We start from the raw sequence: 23664 nt of genomic DNA, 5'->3' as shown, positions 1-23664 counted from the left end.
ATTGATCAACAACTTTAATTCCTTCATTGCCACTTCAAGTTTGTTCAACCACCATGTTATTGTCTTTGGCTCCAAAGGACATAAAATTTGAATTATTTCTCATTTTCCCAAAAATTAAATAAAAAATAAAAAATTACACAAATTTGAAATTTGGTCAGCATGTCTACTTACCGAACCGAGACAAAAAAAGTCCAAAAATCTTGACATCAGTAGATTCCGGTGGGAATATTAAGAATCACTCACGGAAGTGACCAGGCATTGACCTTATTGCAAACCAAAGAGGAAAAGCAATTTAAAAAAATAAAAATAAAAATAAAATACCAATTTTTGACTCAATATATAATTTTTGTTTGGGATTCATTAATTGAATGACATGATGTTCAATAAAGTAGGTGTCCAGATGAGGATACCCTCATCATGAACTCACTAGTCACTACTTAATCTTTATTAATGGAACTGTGTTGAACAAAGTTGTGTGACTTCATACCATTTCAAGAGGGAACAAGATCAAGTCTTTAGCGAGGGTCCCCCTTTACTGGCCTCTGGACAAGCCATGATGCTTGTTTTGTAACAGTGGTGTGGTTGTTTTATCCTTTATGTGCTATACTGCTGCATACTTCACATCTGTTATAAGAAGAAAGCTAGTATTGATGATTGATCATGGTGGGGGAAGCTAGCCAGCTTTACATTTCGTCTCCTCGCATTTAGAACTTAACACCCCAATCCCCAAATTTATTAAAATGCAACACTTTGCCCCCTAACTTATTAATAGTTCAATAAATAGTTTAAGTAAAAAAGCAATGTAAAATACAAAGAAAAATGACTGAAATGTAAAAACAAACATTTATTACCTAAATTCGAAGTCGTAATGGTTTGCAGCTGCATGCGAAAATCACGAACAATGAACATCTATTTAAAATAAAAAAATCAAATTTGTTATCTACTATGTTTTAAAGGCATTTGAGAAATCTCGTTTCAAAGTTAGTTTTATTCAATTTCATACTTAATATTTCAACCAAAGTATGAAAAGATTAATCTTTTTTATAATTTTATGAAAAGTTTGTAACTGATAATATATTGATATTTAATAAGTTTAAAAGATAAAATGTCGGGTTTTGAATGTGAGGGGACAAAGTGTAAAAGGCACCAAATATTGAGAATATAAAATGTATTTAACTTGAGAGTTTTAAAAATAATTCTAAATTTTGTTTCAGAAAAAAAATGATTTTAAAACTCAAACATAATTAATAGTATTTTTTTTTTACTTATTCTTCATGAAAACATTATACATTTATATAATATTAAAAATTTTAAAATATTTTTTATATTTTCATTTTTTACTTGAAATATTGAAAAACAACTTAAAACATTTAAATTTATTTTAAAAAATAACATATTTTCAAAAAATAAAATAAAATCTATCACACATGTTTTCCAAGTTCACAAATTATTTTATATTTTAAAAATCAATTACCAAACGAGCTTGGAATGTTTGAGGAGTCTGACCTTTGGAATGGGCACCCAAAGATGATACTGCCACAAAGGTGGGGAATTCAGCTTTCCACATTTGTAATCTTACAAGTGGGATTAGGATTGCTTAACCTTTTTCCAAAAGTATGATATGGGTAATGGGTTTGGGATTAGGGTTTTTCTACACCATCAAAACAAATGTTGTACGTGTAACTGAGACTTGTCTACTTCTATGTGAATGATAGAATTTAAACTGGGACCATTTTTTGTCTTAAGAATGGTGGGTTGCTGCTCAAGAATGTTATAAATCTTAGGTTGTTTGGTACACAAGAATAAGAAATAGAAATTTTCATTTATTTTATTCTTTATTTCCATAGTTGGATAAATTTTATGAAGGGATAAATGAAATAAAAAATATTTCGATGGAAATCAAATCTAAGTTATAAGTGGATTTTTAATTTATCACATAGAGGTATTATTTTGATTAATTCTATTAGACAATATAAAATAACAAGTAAATATTTAGTGGGCTTGAGAAAACTCGAACTAGTAACCAAAACAAATCTAAGATTGGACCAATTGAACCACATTTTAGGGTTAAAATTACCATTTTATCATTAGATTTCATTTATCAAACTCGATACCTTTGTCTTTTTTGTAAAGTTAGAGACTCGTTCATCGAATCATTCTAGAACAATAGATGAGTCTTTCAATCTTTTACTAGTAATTTCAAATTTTGAATTAGTCAAAATTTATCATTTTAAAATATAAAGGTATTATTATCCATTTATTCCTTTTTTATTTTTATTTCTATTATTATCAAATATCAAGAAAATAATCAATCATTCCAAACTTAAATTCATAAATTTATTTAAACACTAAAAATTGAATCACCTTTCATTTCCAATAAAAACAAAATATCATTCTCATTCCTTATTTTTACGTACAAACACCTCCCCTAAGTAAATATGTTGCCATGGCAAAGAGAGCAATCGTGAGAGAAGTAATCTTTGAAGAATCAAATGAAAAAATATGAAGATCTGACTAAAGATTTTTTTTTTTTTTGGGCATTAAGTAACGGTTCAATTTTATGATATTTCTAATGGGAAGATTTGAAATCAAAATTTAAAAATCAGGTAATAGAAAGGGAGTGCCATTTTTCACGGTGATGATAACTTTGGCATCCCCAAGAAGTAGGAAAGTTGAAAACCCAACAGTCATCCATCAGGCAAAGGCCATCGCCTTAATGAGTCTTGTCCTTATCTTCCAAAAAAAAAAGACACAACCGCTCACATCTGCTCAATAAATACACACATTTGCCCAAAATTTCTTTTTCCACCAATATGATTCAGAGATTTTGTGCAGAAATGATGCTCCACGAATCATCAAAAGGATCAGTGAAAATTTTCTGAGGGGTTTGCAGTAAGATACGGAAAAAAACCCAACTGAAGATCTCCCCTCTTACCCAAAAAAGAAGAAAGGAAGTTTCACCAGCCTTTTTGGCTTGTTATTTGGGACAAAAAGAAGCTAGAAAAATCCCCTTTTTAGTGGGTAGGCCTTTAATGGCTGCTCAGTAGAGAGAGAGAGTCTCAAGGTGGCTTTGGTTGTTTGGCTTTAAAGGGTTGAGAGAGGGTGTAGAGTAGCAGAAGATAGTAACAGATAAAGCTTCATTTCTGTGTTTGGAAGGAGAGAGAACGAGAGAGAAAATGGGGGGTTTTCAGAAGTGGGTTTGAGAGAAAAAAACCTTTTTTAAAAAAAGAAAGGAAAATGAAGGGCTTCACGGGATTATCAGCCGCTGATTTGCTGTATTAGAGGGATGGCCTGGGAGTGGGGTTGTTCATTTTGAGTACACGTTGCTCCAGAAAGTCAGAGGGAGAAAGGGAGAAAAAGAGAGATTTGTTGGGAGAGAGAGAAAAAAAGAAGCTTTTTTACTTTAGTTTTTAGATTGGGTTTTCAGTTTTCTATTGGCTGCTTTTGGTTTGTTTTGGGTGGTTTTTTCCCTTCTTTTTTGGTTCAAACTCATTGACAAAACATAGTTGGGACTAGAGAGAGAAAACCAGGGTTATAGGCTGTAGAGAGACACACATCTAGAGAGAGAAAGTAAGAGAGAAAGAGGGAGGGAGGGAGCAGGGGAAGTGCCTTTTGTAGGTTCATTCACTGAATTTGTCATTGGAGGAAGTGGGGGAATTCGGCGCTTTTTCGAATTTGAGAAGGTGGTTTTGTGCTTGTGCCCTGTTTTCTCTCTCCTTTTCTCACACAGATTTGTGATTACTAGTCCTTGTTTTTCATTCTGTTGGGGTCTGTAAATCTCAAATATTTTTAATCTCTGTATCTTTCTGTGACATCTTTTTGTCTTGTAATGCAGTTCTTCACGAGGTGCTGTCAGAAATTTCTTTTCAAAAGAGTATACCCAATCTTTATCCCTTTTTTTAAGGTTGTGATGCCCCTTTTGTTAATCTTTTCTTCCACAACCTGTTCTCATCACTTCTCTGCTTGCTACATGTAAAGATTCTGTAGATCTTTCAGAGCATTTTTTCTTCCCAATACTCCACACTTGTATCTTTGCATTCACATCTCTCAATCTCTCTCTCTCTCTCTCTCTCTCTCTCTCTCTCTCTGTAGTCTCTCATTCGACATTCCAGAGGGACATAGGTTTCTGGTCTCTCCCTCCCAATAAACCCCAACTTGGGTTTTGGATTCAGTACTTGGTATTCTCTCTCTAGTTCCCTACTCGTTGCCTTGTTTGTCTCTTAAGAATTTTTGGGTGTCTCATATCATTCTCTCTATTTTCCAACTCTAAATTGTGAGGAAAAAAGGGGGGGTTTTTGGATTCAGCACTGAGCATTGTCTTTTTCTTTCTAGGGGTTTTTGTTTTCACACCCAATTCTTTGTGGGAGAAAATGGGAAGAGCTACAAGGTGGTTGAGAGGCTTGTTGGGGATGAAGAAAGACAAGGAACAGGTGGAGAATTCCACCGCTGGTGACCGGAAGGAGAAGAAAAGGTGGAGTTTTGCCAAGCCAGGGAGGGATACTTCTGGTGTGGGTCAGAACCCAGTCAACTTTCCGGCCAACATTCCGGTTGATTCCGCTTGGTTGAGATCTTACATTTCTGAGACAGAGAAAGAGCAGAACAAGCACGCAATTGCTGTGGCTGCAGCCACCGCAGCCGCTGCGGATGCTGCTGTGGCCGCAGCACAGGCTGCAGTGGCTGTGGTGAGGCTCACAAGCCATGGCAGAGGAACCCTCTTTAGTGGAGGCAGAGACAGGTGGGCTGCAACCAAGATTCAGACTGTTTTTAGGGGATATTTGGTAAGTGGGTTTTCGTTTTTGATTCATTTCCTTGGATCTCTGAAGCGTCAAATTCATCTTACAAATTATTTATCAAAAAAAAAAAAAATTCATCTTACAAATTGGTTCTCACTTGGGGTGTTCTCATTTCCCCTGTTTCTGCTTTGTTTTTAGCTATCACAAACTGTTGCTCTGAATGCTTTTAGATATGTTATGTATCATTCTCATTCAGTTTGTAGTGTTCCAAACATTTGAAGTACATTTCATGCTTTTTTAACTATGATCTCATTCAGTATACTATATACTTTCTAATGTTAATCAAACAGTACTTATGCCTTCTGTCTCTTGATTTTGTCATTTAGAATGTTTCTCTTCATCTCTTATTCCTTTTGGTACTCTGTCCTGAATCAGAAATTTTGAAATTTGAAATTTTGTATTTTGAATTTTACATTGATTGGTTTCCCTGTTCTTTTGGGTTTGATTAATACTACTGTTTCTATTACCGTTTCTTCTGTGTTGGTATTTTGGTTCTTTATGTAAACCTCTTTTGGATTTTTCTACCAGAGGACTGCCATACTTTTGAGTGTCTTCTGCAGGTTTATGGCTCAATTTCTGTGAATATTTTCATTCTTAGTTAGTTTCATTGTTAAACCTCTTCCATTTTTTGTCCCAAGCTCAGGCCCGAAAGGCGCATAGAGCTTTGAGAGGATTGGTAAAGTTGCAGGCTCTTGTTAGGGGTTATTTTGTTCGAAAGCGGGCTGCCGCAACCCTTCATAGTATGCAAGCTCTTATAAGGGCTCAGGCTGCTGTTCGATCCCAAAGAACTCTCCGTGCCCGCAACAAAGAAAACAGATTTCCACCAGAAATGAGGCCTAGAAGATCCATTGTGAGAACTGGATTCACTGCTTTCTGTGGAATGTGATAGTCTCTGAGTTTATAATTTTGTTGTAATGGATTTGGTTTTTTTTTTTACAGGAAAGGTTTGAGGAAACCAGAAGTGAATTCCACAGTAAGAGGATGTCAACATCTTTTGAGACTTCAGTTAATGCATTTGATGAAAGCCCAAAGATCGTCGAAATCGATACATTCAAGCCCAAGTCAAGATCCCGCAGAATGATGAATACTTCAACCTCAGATTCTGGCGAAGACCCGCCATACCAAACACTCTCATCACCTCTTCCATGTCCAGTTCCAGCCCGACTCTCCATACCCGATTGCAGAAACTTTCAAGACTTCGAATGGTGCTTCACTGGCGACGAATGTAGGTTCTCCACTGCCCAAAGCACTCCTCGGCTTGCAAACACTAGCCGAGCAGTGGCCCCAGTTACACCAGCCAAGAGCGTATGCGGGGACAGCTTCTTCCGGCCTTACTCCAACTTCCCCAACTATATGGCCAACACTCAATCATTCAAGGCCAAACTGAGGTCTCACAGTGCCCCAAAGCAAAGACCTGAGCCTGGCCCCAAAAGGCGGTTTTCCCTCAATGAAATAATGGCATCAAGGACTAGTCTAAGCGGGGTTCGAATGCAGAGATCATGTTCCCAAGTTCAAGAAGCTTTGAATTTTTAAAAACCCAATACCGAACCGATCTAGTTGATTGATGACTTCGCTAAGCTTTGTTTCCAATAGGATAGAACACAGGGTGCCTTTGTAAATTCTTAAAGCATGGCTTTGATTGAATCTTTTGCATTTTGTCAATGAAATCAGATTGCCTTTTAATGTTTTTTTTTTCCAAGTTGATGAACTTTGGTGGGTGGTTTGTGTTTTGGTAAGTGTTTGAATCCCAAATTTGAATGATGGCAATGGAGGGAACACCACATTTAAAAAATAGTATCAATGGCCATGTTTCTCTTCGGCTGACAGTTAGCATTGAGCTTCAAAATTATGATGCCTTTGACTGAGGGCCTATGTCACTCACTGGAAAACCCACATTTCAAATTTGGTCAAATGCAGCCATACCTAACCTTCCTTCAACATTTTCTGCAACATATTGTATTGAAGAGGGTATCTCATGTCCCTTTCCTCCCAACCGAGAGATTGAATTAGTATGGTAGGATTTTCAATTTCCGGGTTTGAAAAACGAGATCAATCATAATATGTCATGTATATAATTTGATATCGTTGTTTTGTATCCATGTATTTGGATCTCGTATATTTGTACTCTTATTCTAATATTTTTCGGGTTTTTTCTATTAAGTTAAAATAAAGATTATAAATGTTTGGATTAAGAAAGAGGTCCAAACTATGAATTTACCCAATGAGAAGTACAAAAACAGAGCTAAAATATTGTGTAGAACAGATGGAGCAGTGGAGAGGTAAAGAGAATATTCCCCTGGAGTAGCAAAAACCAGAGTGGTGAAAACAATCATCCTCTTTGAAAAATGAAATTCCAGGCTGGAGCTTAAAATATAGACTGTTGGTCCAGCGAATCCCAAGTGAATATTTCACAAAACACCATACAATAAGGCAAGAAAATTGCAGTTGTGGCCAGTTGAAAAAGGAACTATCCCATCCCACTGCCTCTAAAATGAGAAACCCCATGCCATCTGGTTTCTATTTCCCTTGACACTCACTCTTATTTCTATTGAAAAAGGAAAAAAAAAAAACCCAATAATAGGATCATACCCATTTCTATTTACAAGGATTTTATTTTAATTTTTTCATTTTATAATTTTTTTTTATATTTATGTGGTTTTTCCTATTCAATAAAAAACACAAACACCATCGGGATACAAAAAATAGATACAATATTAACAAGAAAATTTGTTGCCAACCACTTATGTAAAAAAAAAAAAATTAAAAGAAGAATGATTTATTATGAAAATTATAAAATAAGTTAAATATAATTAAAATTAGTAAAAAATTATATAAAAATAATTTATTAATATTAAATTTATTTTTTTATTTTTTTATTTTCTATGCCTCATATATTCCCTCAAGTTTTTTTGGATGAAATCTCTTACACCAAACATCATCATATTTTATAACAAATGTACCATAGAGAACAAAAGACAATAAACACATTTCTGGCCATTAGTCCCCCTAAATTTCCAACCAACCAAACAATAAATGGCTGAAATTCCCCTAGAGAGGTCCACACAAATTTGAGAAAAAATATCCATAACCCAAAATGTGGTACGTTAGCCAAAAAGAAAATATGATTCCAAATCTCATGGGGACCGATTACAATCCATAGACTTGGAAATGAAAATGAGAGAGAGAGAGAGAGAGAAAGAGAGAGAGAGAGAGAGAGATTCCAAATCTCATGGAGACCTATTACAATAGACCTGAGAAAATGATATTATATAATATGATTCCAAATCTCAGAGAGGGAGAGAGAGAGAGAGAGACTATAGCCCTGGCACAATCATTTGTTTTGGCCCTTAAGTTGTAGGGGCACTTGGGTTACACGTGGGGGTGGGGTCCTAAAAATGGAGGGAAGGGTACTAGGGTACCCTATTTTTGATCTTAAATTTCATATCAGTAATGATTAGAGGGGGTTTGGTGTGGTTGATTTGATGGGAGGTTGAAGGCTGTGATCTCTCTTGAAATTTGTGGGCCTGCTTGCATCATCTTCTCTGTAAAACAACATAAAACTTAGGGACATTTTGGGAATTTGTGTTTTCTTTGACCGAATCATTATCCTTTTTCCCATACATCATCATCTGCACTTCGTGCACCGTGTCGATAAGGTCCTCACCAGTTCTCGCCTTCTCTGTGTTTTTTATTCCCGTTTTGCCCTCCTTTTCCCTCTTAATTACGGATTACCCTCAAATGATCCTTTTGGACCTCATTGGAATATTCCAATGAAGAATAGATAAATAATAAAATATTTTTTTGGAAAAAGATTTCAAATAAATATAAATTTATGTCAAATGGATTAATTACTTGGAGTTGAGGTTGCCACGTGGACTCTCTTCAAATTTTGGAATTTCAAATCACATCTTTAATGACAAATATGGCCTCAGTAATCAACAATAATTACAAGAATAACCTCCCCATAGTTTGAACACAGGAAGGAGACGTTGAAAAACAACTCAACAAGATTAAGGCGGCCTTCCCCCTAATTAACTTCCATGTCCCTTCGGATTCAAACGTTAAAGAGGAAAGCACCAATATTTTATGAAAAACAGTTTTGTTTTTGTTTTTGATTTTTTATTTTTAAAAAGCTCTTTTTCCAAGAACAAGGAAAGCGCGAGGCAGTTGCTTTCGTCATCCCCACCCATCTTTCCAAAAAACAATAAAGTAAAAACTAGATTTGAAAAACACTTTCTGGAAGCACTTATTTATTGTTAACCAATTCAAAAACCCAGGTTCGAGATGGGTTGCTTTGAAAACCTGGGAAATTTGAAAGTAACGGCTGGATGGACGATGAGTCAAAATTTGCATTAATCACAGTACGAATTTCAATTTCATTTGTGTGTTTGGATCATGAAATTGAGAGGAAAGAGAGTGGAAAGTCCCGGTTTGACCATATGGGAAAGTGGATTTTGACATTGAGAGGAGGGACATTATCGGAATTTGGTTGGAGGAGGGTTAAGGGGAAAAGTGGTGTGATTATGGGGGGATTAGAATATGATTTGTAGGTGTTGAGATGGGTTGTCACGTGCATGGCACTGTTGCAAGATGATTAAATATGATTTTTTTTAATTTTAATTTTAATTCAATTTATTTATTATTTGTCGTGGGTGTGATATGGTTGTTTGTTTTGGTCGAAGGTTTAGGGTTGGAATGGAATCCAATTGGGTGAATGTGGACCCAATACCTTTATGTAAAAATGTGAAAGGAAAAAGAGTCGCAAAGATCGGAAATGTCTCGAAAAGTAAGGTTTAAAATATTTAGATATATCATATCGATACAAAATTTGGAAAAATATATATTTTTTATATAATCTATATGTTTATTATATTTAATAAATATAAATATTAAAATATTATACATGTATTTTTATTTATTTGATATGATTGAACATATTTAAATTAAAATGAATTATAATTTTAATATTAAATATATTTTAAAATTAGATATATTATCATAATAATATTGTAAAATAATCTATAATGCAACTTAATAATAAATGTACACTTATAAAATTTATATTTTTTATTGATGTAGAAGATATTATATATATATATATATATATTAGTTTTCTAAAAAATAACTTAAAAACATATATATTTACTTTTTTAGAGTTTTTCTTAATATTTTCATAATTTTCATTAATCTTATATCATCGATATTTTGTGTTAAAATATTGGTTAATATATCTCTAATATGTTTATAAAATCGAAGTACTGATATATCTGTAATTACTGATATTTTTATCATTGGTGGAAAGAGGGTTAAAACTATTTTTTACTACTTTTTAAACAATATGATGAATTTATGGAGATTGTTGAAGGTTTCGGGAAAAATAATTATTATAAAAATAAGTATTACACGTTTTTCGCAGATTTGGATAGAATCCAATTATGGGTTAAATTTGTGTGCACTCATTTCCAATCTATATAAAATAAATTTGATTCTTAGGTAACTATTTGATAATTAGGTTGATTGAGTCAATAGTAGTGATAATATTTATAACTTTTTTGACTTATTTAAATTTTAATTTTGAATAATTAGAAGATGAGGCCATAGATATATCATGTTATAAATAAGACTTAACAGGACTTAATTAATAAATGACTTATATGATGTATTAATTGTTTGATAATTAAATTGTGTTTGGGTTGATGAGGAGTTGAATTGTTTGTTGTTTAAATTATATAAAGTTATAATTATGGCCTGTTAGCTCAGGCTTGAAACCGGCATGGGCCATAATTTTTTACTTTTTGGGCTGAGGCTGTGGATTTTTGGTCATAATACACTCTAAATTGGGCCCTTAATTACTCGATAAGTTGTAATAATAATATTTTTTGAACAGATATGGCCTATTAGCTCAGTTGGTTAGAGCGTCGTGCTAATAACGCGAAGGTCGCAGGTTCGAGACCTGCATGGGCCATAGCATTTTCATTTTTTACCTAGGTGTTTTCCAAACAGAGCTCGAGAAACCTCCAAGAACCAATTTTTTTTATGACAAAAGACATGGCCTATTAGCTCAGTTGGTTAGAGCGTCGTGCTAATAACGCGAAGGTCGCAGGTTCGAGACCTGCATGGGCCATTTTTTTCCCCTTTGTGGATTGCATTTTAGGCTGAGCCTGTGGGTTCAAATTTCATTGGACTCCAACCTGTTTGGTCATAACCTACTCTCCATTCGGCCCCATAATGCCTGCATAGGCCACATGGGACTGAGCCTGTATGGCCATGTAGTGGGCCAGTAGTGCATTTATACAAATTATCAAAGCAAACTAATCCACATGATAGTCCACTTGGTTAACCAGTTTGGGCTTTCTAATTTCTTGTTCAACCACTTTACCTCTTTCACTTTCTAGATCTTTAAACTCAACCCAAGGTGTGTACTTTGAGTCCATATTGTTTTCTTAGCCTATAAATAAGTTAATAAAAATAGGACTTTTATATTAAACTCAAAACAAAAAATAAATAAATTTTTTTCCCGAAGATAATTTGAGTATAAAAAAATAAAAATACTATAATATTTATAAGAGGATCCTACTTTTGTATCAAAATTTGATACATTTTTTCGATAACTATTGATCAAGTGGTATCGTAGGTAAGGTTTTACGATTTTGTACCCAAATCCCATTAATTTGTATATTTGTATCTTAATCTTATTTGTTAATTTGTACTATCATAAAATAATTTAGATTTTATTTCAAATATTCGATGGTTAGATATCAATGGATTCCTTTGAAAAAGGACTAATTTAAAAAAATTTTAATTTAATTTCTCTAAGTATGCCCACACCAAATTTCAGGAGTTACCTTATATTACGTGATAAAGCAATTGGTTTATGGGTTGTAAATATTTGTCAAAAAGTTTTGTACACGTGTTAGGTGTCCATTCGTGCATCAAACTATCCTATTGAATCGACTACAGGGGAACACTGCCCTCCCCTCACATGGGCCAAGGGCATGTGAATGGTGGATCGTTGGCGGTACTGGGCTCTTAGGTGCCGTTGTGAAATGGCAGCACAACGGTAAAAAAATCCTAGAAAATTTAAATTTCAAAACTCCAACGGTCATCTCCACTTCATCTCTTTCATCCCAAACAGTTACATTTTCTCTCCCCCCAAATCTGCAAGTAAGAGAGAGGAAATATTTCTTCTTCTGTGCCCCAAAGGATAACTGCCAATTGAAGAAAAGTCAAAAGACATGGACGGTTTTGATAGGGGTTTCTCATCATCAATGCATAGTAAACCTTCTTCAATTCTCAAAATCTCAGAATCCGGTAATCTCTATCCCTCTCTCTTGTTTTTATTCTGTGATTTTTAGCTGTTCTATTTTTGTTTGGTTGCTGGGAAAAAGGTAGGAAAATGAAAAGAAGTTGAAATGTTTAGTCATGTATCGTTCATTTAGATGTGATCTCAGAAAGTAAAAAATTTCCATTCAACTGTGCTTAATGAATTATTTGAAGCGTGATTTTGTTTAATTTTCCAAAGTTTTCCGAGTAACCAAACAGAGGGGTACTGTTTTCTTGAAATTTTCTTTGGTTTTAAAGATATTGTACTGAGAAAGTTGATTTTTTTTTCAAAAGATGCAGTTGGGCTTAATGAGAACAATCCAAACCGTAGTTTTCAGAACCCAAAGAAATCAACTACGAAGAACTTCATGTCACCAACGATTTCTGCAGCTTCCAAGGCTACTCTTCCAAGAAAGAAAATCTTGGCAGAGAGGAATGAAGCTTCCGGATCAATTTTATCAGATGCCCATTTCTCAAAAACCCCACAAGACGCTAAATCACCTGCTGATGTGGGTATCAATGGCTCCGATGGCCCTTTGTGTCGTACCACTCCGTTGTCATATCGGGCTTCTGAATCCGAAGGCGATGATCAGAATTCTGTGCCCGATTCGTCCTCGAGGCCTTATGACCCCTTAACGAATTACCTCTCCCCGAGGCCAAAGTTTCTCAGGTACAATCCCAACAGGCGAAGAGAAATTTTCCTTCTCAAGGAAAATGAAATTGAAGACGGAAATGATCGATTGAGTATCGGCAGAAGTGTTTCTTTTGAATCTCAGAATGCCGGTGATGAGGATGGTGCTCGTGATACTTCTTCTCAGGGAGGCTCTGTACAGCCAGAAGATGAGGAAATTGTTGAAGATGAGGAAGACATTGAGGAGGTAGAGGAGCAGAGAGGTTGGAGTTTGAAAGGGGTATTGAATACTCTGTTTGTATTTGTTCTTTTGGTCCTCTCCACATCATATATATCTTCAATGAACTCTCCCTCTCCCACACCTTCCCCTGCCATGGAAGCTATAGAGGGTATCAAAGATGGGTACTTGAAAATTCAGAGCCATATATTTGGAGCTGCCTCTGTGAAAGGTCTTGAAGATGGACTCTCACAAGCTATAGAGGGTGTTCAAAATGGGTATTTGAAGTTTCAGAGCCATATGTTTGGAGCTACCTCTGTGAAGAATTCTGAAAGCGGAAGTGAATTCATGGAGCAACAAGAAGATAGGAAAATGGGTTTGATTGAAGCAAATCAGGGAGCTGTTGATGGAGAGGTGGCTGGAGATGAAAATGGGGGAGTAGCAGAAGAAACTGATGAACTGGGTCAAGTGGTAGAGTTGCAGCAAGGGGAAGAAAATGAAGATCTTTGTGGCCAGGAAATGGGGAAAACACTGGACATTTCTGATCGGATGGCTGAAAATTTGGAGTTTCAAGAGAAAACTGCAGAGAAGTTGGAAGCTTTTCAAGATGATCCGATACAGACTCCTGAACCAGTTGTTCCAGGTATTGCAGAAAAAGATGTGATGAATACTGATTCCATTTTCAAAGAGGAACAAGTAGAAGATGATTCAGATGTGGGGGGAGCTGGTAATGAAGAAATGGTTGCAGATGAAATTGAGGGAGTAGAAGACCTTACTAACAAGGAAAATACAAACGTTGGGGTTGCCAATCTTGAACCAGAGGTGAATTTGAAGGAGGGGGTTACTGAACCTGTGGAAACTGATTCAATTCCCAAAGTTGTCATTTGGGCTTCTATATTTGCCATCATTGTGGCACCTTTGGTGTTGGGATTTCGTCTCAAGCGGGAAAAAACTCTGCAAAAGGATTCACCCATGACAGTGAATCAGTGTTCTGAGTCTCTGGTAGCAGAGAAAAGCTCAGTAGTAGTGGTACCACCCAATGAGGGTGAGGACCACATTGAGAAAGTTGAGTCCTATGCAGACCCTTCAGTGGAGGAAGCTTCCCAAGAGTTCTCTCAAAGCCGAGCGCCAACAGTGGAGCTACTTGGAGAATATGTGGTTGGGGAGGTCTGTAGTACTCCTAAGATATACAGCATGAAAAGTAGGATGATGATGGAAGGTGAAGAAAGCAACCATTATTCAGTTTCTCAAGAGAAAGGGGGGACTCATTCGATTCCTATTCGCACACAAGCGACTCTCTCAGCTCTTTCCACCATGGATTCCCCTTCATATGGTAGCTTCACTGCTGAGAAATCAATCAGGAAAAAAGAGGTGAGCAAAGGCTTCTATTGAACTCTTTAGTTTTGATCACAATTGATCACAAACCTTTATTATGTACTTAAAATCATGAATTTTTTATTGTTTTGTTGTAAACACAGGACGGCAGAGATGGAGAAGTGAAGAAGGTAGTGACAACCCCAGTGAGGCGATCGAGCCGAATCCGCACCCGTGCAATCATGTCTCCATGAGCCACATCTTATCATCTTCAAAATTATTAGCCTGCGCTGTGTACTGTACCATTTGGAAACAGCATCCTCTGTTGTTTCATTTTTCAACCCCCCCCTAGGAAAATTATGGGAGAGTGTAGGCTCCTTGACAATTCTTAGTTGTAGAACTAATCTAATGGGTTGTTGTATTGTAGGAACTGAATTTTTTTATTTCAATTGAAGCAAATTCTGATTAGGTTTGTGCCCCCACCACTATGACTTGTCTATGTTTCTTTTCATTTTTCTCTTTGAAAGTATCTTCCTTCCTTTTGATCAAATCGAAGATTGGTCTTCAACCTACCCTCAAAATGGAGACATTTTAGATGTTGCAAATATTGAAGTATGGTGTTGAGGGTATGAAGCGACTGATTCCTCTTTCAAGTATTAGATTTGAAATTATAACATGACAGAAAGGTCCGTGGTGGATTGATGGAAAAATAGTTGAAAGAATGATCTTTGATCTTTCCTACCATTGCGTGCAGGCCTATTTAGAACACAACCCTTCCCACTTTGTGATTGTTGTTGAGTAAGAGCACCCATAGCCCTAGGTTTTGCTCTTCATGAGAAGCCAGCTTCAAAGTGGGAACAGAAAACAGAAGGCAATAGGAAACTGATTACAGGATAATAGGCTTTTCTACAAATATGGAGCAATACTGCACTGATCCATCATAATAGGCTTTTTATAGCAACTTTTGCACCTCCAAATAATGGATGTTTATAAAACAATCAAACATCAGATGGAAATGATTAAAGTCTAAAACCCACAAAAATTTTCGAAGAACAATCTCTCCCTCTCTCTCTCTCTCTCATCCAAAATGAGGAGGTATTTCACAAAAGATCTTAGAACTAAAACATGGATCATGGTCTATCAACTCAAGAGTATAAAATGAAGCTACCTTCACAGAAATTGTTTTGAACCATAACTTACAATATTGACAAGTCAATCACAAATTCTTCTGCACAGGAATCATAGGAGGCCTACAACTATTCACAAAACTGCCTCGTCTACTTAGCAAAGATAGAGATGCAGCAGAACCCCTCTTCTTTGATATAATCGCCCTAGGAAGAGTATATGCCTTGTGGGTATCCAACCCACCTCCATAGCTTTTACATACCTTCATTTTTCTTCTGTAAGGACTCTCTTTCTTTGCTAGATCTTCTATGCTCCTCACACTTGACAGAGATGTAAAAGACTGCGACTTGCCTTCATAATACTTGGAAAGTCCTCTCCTGCATAAATAAGAAAACAATTTCCTTAGCCCACAAATCTAGATTCAGTTCTTGGACATGTGATAACATGCAAATAATCTATTCAATCCAAACAATGATCAGAAAATTAATAACCCCCCAAAAATGCCCATTTCCAAATAATTTTCCCAGTACCCATTCATTAATCAAGCTACTTACTTGATGGGCAGCTGTGCCATGAGCTCTGATAATTCATACAAGGGCCCACTGGAATGGGAAGGAGATACAGATGAATATGAAGTACTTGATGAAGAAGCATCATCTACCAAGTCTGAAGAAGATGCTGATGATCCATGGGAAGTGATTGAATCTTCAAGGGAGGAAGATGATGATCTAGGGTTGTAGTTACTATCATCATCTTCACCATCAGCTTCCATGATAACCCAATTATCATCTCTTTGCTTTGCACCCTTCTCATGATCATATATCATAATTGAACATGGACTCCCAAACACTTGGATGTGGTCACTTTTTTCCATGAGAGCTCAGAACCAACCTTAAGAAGAAAAAGGAAGAAGAAGATGAAGAATAAGAAGAAACTGCAGGTTATAGATTTTGGCAAAGAAACTCTCTTTTATATCTTATACCCAAAAGCTTGGGGGCACATGGAGGGAGCATACATATTCACATGTGATGATAAACTATGAAGGGTACGTGGTATTGGATTAGATGCTTTTACAAAAATGCATTCATGACAGCCCTAAACATGGAGTTTTTGTGATTTCTCCCTAAAATAATGACACGTGTCACATGGGTTTCGAGAACCTTCCCATGGGTTAGCAATGAAATATTGGTTAATTTAGAAATATTTATACTAAGATAAGATAATCCTCACATTCAAATGTGATCCAATGCAATTAATATACTAATCTTATAAATATAACTTTATTTTCACATTTTCATTTTCATATTTTCCTTTTATGAAAAATCCCTAACAAAAATAAAAGTAAAAAAATAGTTATCGACGTTTTTTTTTTATCTTCATATCATTTGACATATTTAATAAATGGAGATTATGTTTTAAAATATAGAGATTATATTATCCATTTTGACATAAATATTTTTGAAAGCAAAATAATGGAAAATATTTATTTTTTAGAAAACAAATATTATACTTGATGTTTTCATCATTCATGGATTTTATAAGTTGATTTTTTTAATTTATAAAATAATATAATATAATTTTGAGAGGCAATGGGAGTATGGAGAACCCATGTGGTGGGGTGTAGTTGTAGTAAAGAAAAGGGTCTTCCTCACTCAAATAGAGTTTTTTGTTTTCAATTTTAATTCAAAATAGAAAAAGAGTTCAATGCCTTATCTTGAGATTCCACATTATCTTCTCCTACATATGGTTTGAATTCCATGACTTTGACAATGTACAATGGAGCAAGTGGATAAGCTCTATGGCCTTGAAGCCATCCACTATGAGTCACCATCTCTTCCCACACACCAAACATTTTCATTATTTTAGTTGTGAGAATCCTTTGTCAAGATTTGTGTCAACCCAAAAAAGTTGTTCTAGATTGTAGATATCCAACAAATAGGATAAGTTTAGAGGCTTTGAATATTTGAGAAAATTTTTAGGACTTTTTTATTTTATTTTTTTAATATTTATTTTTAAAAGCTCTCACATCACCAACCTTATAAGAAGCATAGATTATTTTTGTCTCTATACTCACCAACCAGATAACAAAAACAATGAAGACATCAATAAAATATGGTAATTTTTCAAAGGGGTGGCTTCAATTCTATGGGCAGAATATAAAACACTTGTTTTGGGTTTCTTTGTGTCATTGTGGGAAGCATATAAAAATGGTGTGCAAATCAAATTTGGACCCATGTTCTACTTTGTAGATAGGATAACTCAAGGGTGTTATTTTTTATTTTATTTTTACACATTTTATAAGATGATATGGATGGAGGGATATGGGTATGAATTTGGTTGAAAAATTTGCCACGTGTCATGTCTCATTACATTCATTGGATTGATGGGTGTAGTGTGAGAAATGATAACTTATCTGAATTAATTTTCTCAAACCAAATGGTACATGGACCTCTTTGGTAGCAATAGTTAAAAAGGAAAAACATAAATAATAATTTTTTTTTTTTAATTCCCAATTTTGTTTTTACTTTTACACATTTTTTAATAGATTCATATACTAGAAAAAAAAAGTGTCTTCTTCGTTTATGTGGAGAGAAATGGTTCAATTCGAGACCTTCTATTAAACCAATCTGATATCAAGTTAAAGTATCAATTTTCTTAAAAAATTACAGAATTTAGATTTGACTTTTACTCTTTATCAAACTTACTTTATATTTTATTTTCCTACTTTTTGTTTTTTAAGAGTATTTTAAGTTTAAATATATTACCCTTTCCTAAATGATAAAATCACAAAATAATCCTTTCCATTTCATCCAAATAAAAAATGTGCATGTCTTTTTATTGGTTGTTTGTTCTTAAAATCAAATAAAACATTTATTTAAAAAGAAACATATTTTAATTATTTTTTAAAAAATATTATAAAAGCAAAAATAATTATAAATAAATCAGTAAAAATAATAAAAAAATTATTCCTAAAAATATTTAAAAACATTAAAAAGATATTTCAAATGCTCTAAAAACTTTATGCTCCAAACATGACCCAAAAAATGAGAAGGAAAAATATCAATCATTGTTTTACTTGCAATAAACTTAAAAAATATTATTTTATACCCACGACCAAAAATGGGTTGTGTTCCAAATGTGAAGAGGCCACCACATTCTCTGACAAGGAAGAAAAAAAGGGAGTGGATGTGTATCTGTTTTCTCAACTTGTATGAAATGAATTCCACGTTTAGTAATTTAATAATCTGTGTTTGAAAATGGGAATACACCCAAAGAACAAAGCAACATGATATATGCAGCAGAAGAAACTGGCGTGAGGAACACTTCTCATAAAAGCCCTAAAAGTTCAAACCAGTACAGGGATGGGGGAACATCATGAGCCAGCTTGTAGGTCCCAGAGATGGAGGTGTCCAGAAATGGGTGCAAAGAGATAAAGGAAGTTGACTTCTTATTATTGTGAGGATGCCTGCAGGGGGAAGGGGGATGAAGATAGAGGCTGGAGCCTGGAGGAGCCTTGGAGGGGTTGCTAACCCTCCACCACACAATCTTATGTATATATCTCTCATGGATTAGGTGATTGGGGTAGGCCTCACCTTCCAATCTTATCTATCATTCTACGTGCCCACTCAAAACCTTCAACATCCCTATCCCATTGAGCCCCATTAAACCCATCAAGCCATCACTGTTCTTTTCTACAAAAAGGGTTCTTTATAGGTCCCACAACTTTACTTTATTGGTAATTAAAAAAATTTGATACAATTCGTCGAACATCACTATTTTCGCAAGTTTAAATAAAATACAATTATTTATAATTGTGTATGAATTATCTATGACATACATCAGGTATCGTGATTTATGTTGTCCAACCCTCAATTAAGCATATTACCTTAGAAAAACATGTCAATCGGACAACATCACGTCTCATCATCCTGGGAGCTCATTCATACCTTCCGATCGACGTTACCTATTGAATGACATGCGACTTATTTAGTTTAAAATATTAATTAAATTAATTATAATTTTTTATTATTAAATGAGTTAAAAAGTTATAATATACTTATTTTGTTTAATAATTATATCATATTTAATTTGATATTTGGGTTGACTTATTTAGTAAAATTTTTAAACTTTAACACCACCCACCAATAAGAATTATCACTCCTAAATACTAAATTTTCCCATTCACTTTTTTAATGATAAAAATTACAAGTTGGATATGCGACTTAATAATATCCTAAGATTTTCCTCATTATAATGCCTTGTTGTTGATTAGGTCAAACTACCTTTATTAAGCATTAATTACGAGCCACGTCTTTGTGTTTGGGGTGCGCCGAACACTTGGGACCGACCCACATTCCTCATCCGCCACCTTTAATTGACCGACCATGCAATATTTACATGTATTTTGAATGGTATATGGCGTGAGACTTGTTAATTCTATACGAAACCCAGCTAGTATTGATGCTAATTCAACTTCTTTCCTTTCCCTAGTTTTCTCAGTCACCAAACAGAGGGCGGAATTGTTTAATTCAAATATTTGGGACGACTTGTTGGCCTACTTCCGTAACTTCCCTGTTGACCTTAGCTAGCCTGGAGGATGAGGATGACCTTCCTCTGTTCTAGAAGAACTCTTCATGCCGCCGACACTTGGGAAGAAGATAGAATTCATCACATTTGAGCAGTTAAGAACTAGCAGTGTGACGAGAGTATTTTAAGGAGAATTACTGTATTTTTTCAAATAATATTTTAAGTGATTATTCAAGTTTTTGAAAATATTTTCTAAATTTTATTAAATACCTTATTAGTTCGTTTCATAATATTTTAAAAGACATTTTTAGTTTTAAAATTATTTTTAAAAATATTAGGAATCTGTTTAGTCATTTTTTTAAATTTATTTTTTTATTTTTTAACTTTAAAACTGTTTTTAAAAACAAAGTTTCAAAATACCAGCAAATAGGTTCATGTTTTTTTTTTAAAAAAAAAAATTGATTAATACTTATTTTCTAAATATTATTCTCTATTTCATTCAATATTTGAAAATTTTAAAAATAATTCTTTTTTAAAATAAAAAAATATTTTTAAATCACCTTATCAAATAGATTTTAAATTTTTTTTAAAAACATTTTTAAAAACTTGAAAAATTATTTATGGGTAAAAAATTATTTGTAATTTTTCGAAAAAAGTATTCCCACTAAAAATACTTGGGAATCTAGAATCTACTTGTGCATGGCCATATGAGTTGCTTAAACTTCAAGCGGGATCAGCCCAGATCGAGTATGAACTCAGCAAAAATTCACTTCTCGCTTTTTCCCAAGCAGCACTTTGAATCTTGTGTCACATCTACTTTCTCCTTCTTTTGGAGTTTGTTGCCTGTAAGTTTCTGCAGAGGCAGAAGAAATAAGATTCTACCACCCTCACCATAAATGTCACATTCTTGGTCCCTAGCCTAAATTAACTTACAGGACCCCAGCAACTCACCACCCATTCCCATGTTTTGTTGTTTCACAAATCCCTGAAATCACCAAGTCATCTAGGCCATGTAAGATCATGTAAAATTAGGTTACCGATATATCCATTATTAGAACTAATATTCTCATTCTTATGTTTAATATATAAAAGTTATTTTTATATATTAAATAATATAATATAATTTTTTAGAGTTTAAATATTTTAATAATGAATAATAATAATAAATAAATAAATAAATAAATAATTATTTATGAAGTTTAAACATTTTAAACAATTTTCAAATAATATTAGACATGAAAAAGATTTCACATTTTTTTAATAATAAATATTTGAATGTAATATAATTTTTATTTTAAGCAAATATCAAAGATTAAAAAATAATATTTTTTATTTTATTTTTATTTATTTATTTTATTAATAACTCAATAAATCATTTCGGTATTAATATTTAAAGATATTATATCTCGATCAAAATAATATCTTAATATATCCATATGCTTAATATATCCTAGTGAAATATGATATCTTAAGTACATGGATGACAATTTGTGTTGTTGGGTCAAATTTTGCTAAATAAATTAATCGAAACATACTATAAATAATAATAGGATAATTGTATTTAAAAGGTATATGAATGTGATAATTTTTTTTTTTTCAGTTTACTTTTGATATTAAATAATTAAAAACATGCTATAATTATTTTTTTATAGGGTTTAAATATTTTAATAATGAATATTAATAATAAATAAATAAATAATTATTTATGAAGTTTAAAATTTTTAAATAATTTTTAAATAATATTAGACATGAAAAAGATTTCACATTTTTTAATAATAAATATTTGAGTGTAATATAATTTTTATTTTAAGTAAATATCAAACATTAAAAAATAATATTTTTTATTTTATTTTTATTTATTTATTTTATTAATTACCCAATAAATCATATCGGTATTAATATTTAAAGATATTATATCCCAATCAAAATAATATCTTAATATATCTATATGTTTAATATATCATAGTAAAATATGATATCTTAGGTTTATGGATGACAATTTGTGTTGGTGGGTCAAATTCTACTAAATAAATTAACCGAAACATGCTATAAATAATAATAGGATAATTGTATTTAAAAGGTATGTGAATGTGATAATTATTTTTTTTTTCAGTTTACTTTAGATATTAAATAATGGGACAATTGTGTTTTGGAATTAGTTGAGCCCAAAAATTAAGCTTTGGTCCATATTGACTATGAAAAAAAAAGAGAGTAGGAAAACATTAATATAAATTTTATTCCTTTTGTAAACCTCAATAAATTTTATTTTAATTTAGTGATTTGGAAAAAAATACACCCTTTTACAAAAAAAAAAAATATTATTATTATTATTATTATTTAAAAATCAAACATCTTGGAAAAAAAAATATATATTTAAATTATGTATGTAAAAAATAACTAAAAATATGTCAAAATTATTTTTTTTAAATGATATTTTTTAAAATATATATTTTTAAAAAAAATTAGTTTTCTAAAAATAATAAATTTTCAGAATAATTATTAAAAAAATTAAAAAAAAAGTTTGTCAAACATTATGATAGAAAATACTCAAAATAGTTTTGAAGGGTATATTGGTCTCTTCACATTTTATATTCTTTCCATCAATTATGCAACTTTCATAGACCAAATCTTAATTTTTGGGTCCAACTAGGTCCAAAACACAATTCTCCCTTAAATAATTAAAAACATTGTTTACATATGTATGAATGCCAATTATTATTATTATTATTAATTATTGAACAATTAATGAAAAATAAATTAAGATAATAGGGACAACTTGAAAAAGAAAATAAAAACGAAATAAAAACTATATGAATATCATATGGACTTTGAGAAATATTTTATTTATTATTTTTAAAATTTTTTTTGAAATCTTAATATACTAATCATCAAGTTGTAGACTTATCACATCCATCATCCAATTGCATAATAAACTTCTATGTTTTGGAGTTTTGGGTCAAAATGACCCTTATATATACCAAAAAAAAAAATCAGGTCTAACCGCTTTATAAAACTTATTCAAATTGGTATCTTTGGTGCCACAACCATGTCATAGAAATATATATTTTTTTTCAAAATTTTAGTTAGAGCCTTAATTGGCAAATGAGGCTTAAAAATGGCCCATATATATAAATAAATAAAAATTAGGTCTAACCACTTTATGAAACTTATGTTCAAATTGACCTTTTTGGTATCACGTAAAACCATGTCATATAAATATATATCTATTTTTTTCAAAATTTTAGTTAAAACCTCAATTGCCAACTGAGATTTCAGTTATTTATTTATTTATTTTACTTTAAAATTTAATTAAAAACTATTAAATTATAATTTATTACTGAAATTAAAAATATATATTTTAATAATAAATTATTTATATTCAAGCTTAAGATACTTCAACAAACATAAATTAATAAATAGAAGATATTATAAATGAATATTTTATTTATTAATAAACTAATAATATTAAAATAATAAATTTATATAATATATAAATAAGATATAAAATTGTATAATTTATTAATTTAAGATATCTAATTTGTTATTTTTTTAATATATTAATTTATTTGTATTATGTCAAATTTATCCATAGGTTTTCTCTTTGTGGAGGCATATCGGATTATATATGTTTTTTTTTTCCAATATATAAATGTTTAGTGGGTATTTTTTGTCACTTTGATGAAACTACTAAAAATTATATTTTATAGTAAACTTTTTCTAATTAATTACTTAAT

At 32.6% G+C, this 23664-nt stretch overlaps 3 protein-coding genes and 2 non-coding genes across 12 annotated transcripts; 4 read left to right on the top strand and 1 right to left on the bottom strand.

Annotated features, from left to right (window-relative positions):
- Window positions 1-2801: 2801 nt before the first annotated feature.
- LOC117922633 (protein IQ-DOMAIN 14-like) lies at window positions 2802-6492 on the top strand. Of its 7 annotated transcripts, none has more exons than XM_034840809.1 (5): window positions 2802-3683; window positions 3836-3874; window positions 4333-4778; window positions 5437-5643; window positions 5733-6492. In XM_034840809.1, the coding sequence occupies exons 3-5, from the start codon at window positions 4371-4373 to the stop codon at window positions 6324-6326; spliced, it is 1209 nt and encodes a 402-aa protein (XP_034696700.1). In that variant the 5' UTR covers window positions 2802-3683; window positions 3836-3874; window positions 4333-4370; the 3' UTR covers window positions 6327-6492. The 7 variants fall into 7 exon arrangements, with proteins under 7 accessions (XP_034696700.1, XP_034696698.1, XP_034696696.1 ...); XM_034840807.1 differs by having other exon boundaries at window positions 3836-3904; XM_034840805.1 differs by lacking the exon at window positions 3836-3874.
- Window positions 6493-10684: 4192 nt separating this feature from the next.
- On the top strand, window positions 10685-10758 carry TRNAI-AAU. Its single transcript has one exon. It is a non-coding gene; the product is annotated as a tRNA-Ile (tRNA).
- Window positions 10759-10843: 85 nt separating this feature from the next.
- Window positions 10844-10917, top strand: TRNAI-AAU. The gene has a single exon. It is a non-coding gene; the product is annotated as a tRNA-Ile (tRNA).
- A 987-nt stretch (window positions 10918-11904) lies between these two features.
- LOC117922228 lies at window positions 11905-14763 on the top strand. 2 transcript variants are annotated; one of them, XM_034840281.1, is made up of 3 exons: window positions 11905-12104; window positions 12417-14335; window positions 14443-14763. In XM_034840281.1, the coding sequence occupies exons 1-3, from the start codon at window positions 12029-12031 to the stop codon at window positions 14530-14532; spliced, it is 2085 nt and encodes a 694-aa protein (XP_034696172.1). In that variant the 5' UTR covers window positions 11905-12028; the 3' UTR covers window positions 14533-14763. The 2 variants fall into 2 exon arrangements, with proteins under 2 accessions (XP_034696172.1, XP_034696171.1); XM_034840280.1 differs by having other exon boundaries at window positions 12411-14335.
- Window positions 14764-14976: 213 nt separating this feature from the next.
- On the bottom strand, window positions 14977-16369 carry LOC117922230. Its single transcript, XM_034840282.1, has 2 exons — window positions 15958-16369; window positions 14977-15780 (listed from the first exon to the last, which is right to left on the bottom strand). Exons 1-2 carry the CDS (start codon window positions 16275-16277, stop codon window positions 15495-15497), a joined length of 606 nt encoding a protein of 201 aa, XP_034696173.1. The 5' UTR covers window positions 16278-16369; the 3' UTR covers window positions 14977-15494.
- Window positions 16370-23664: the final 7295 nt, after the last annotated feature.

Source organism: Vitis riparia, chromosome 9, assembly GCF_004353265.1.
Source record: "Vitis riparia cultivar Riparia Gloire de Montpellier isolate 1030 chromosome 9, EGFV_Vit.rip_1.0, whole genome shotgun sequence".
In the NCBI taxonomy this organism is placed as follows: domain Eukaryota; kingdom Viridiplantae; phylum Streptophyta; class Magnoliopsida; order Vitales; family Vitaceae; genus Vitis; species Vitis riparia.
Note: the sequence above shows the minus strand (reverse complement) of the source record. Positions and strands in the feature narration are given on the sequence as shown.

Bases quoted from the DNA above. Each gene is read 5' to 3' on its own strand.
- LOC117922228 (XM_034840280.1), top strand. From the start codon at position 12,029: ATGGACGGTTTTGATAGGGGTTTCTCATCATCAATGCATAGTAAACCT. The intron at 12,105-12,410 runs GTAATCTCTATC...TTTTTTCAAAAG, and splicing joins TCTCAAAATCTCAGAATCCG to ATGCAGTTGGGCTTAATGAG. The intron at 14,336-14,442 runs GTGAGCAAAGGC...TTGTAAACACAG, and splicing joins AATCAATCAGGAAAAAAGAG to GACGGCAGAGATGGAGAAGT.
- LOC117922633 (XM_034840805.1), top strand. From the start codon at position 4,371: ATGGGAAGAGCTACAAGGTGGTTGAGAGGCTTGTTGGGGATGAAGAAA. The intron at 4,779-5,436 runs GTAAGTGGGTTT...TCCCAAGCTCAG, and splicing joins CTGTTTTTAGGGGATATTTG to GCCCGAAAGGCGCATAGAGC. The intron at 5,644-5,732 runs GTGAGAACTGGA...TTTTTTTTACAG, and splicing joins TGAGGCCTAGAAGATCCATT to GAAAGGTTTGAGGAAACCAG.
- LOC117922230 (XM_034840282.1), bottom strand. From the start codon at position 16,277: ATGGAAAAAAGTGACCACATCCAAGTGTTTGGGAGTCCATGTTCAATT. The intron at 15,781-15,957 runs GTAAGTAGCTTG...TTATTTATGCAG, and splicing joins ATGGCACAGCTGCCCATCAA to GAGAGGACTTTCCAAGTATT.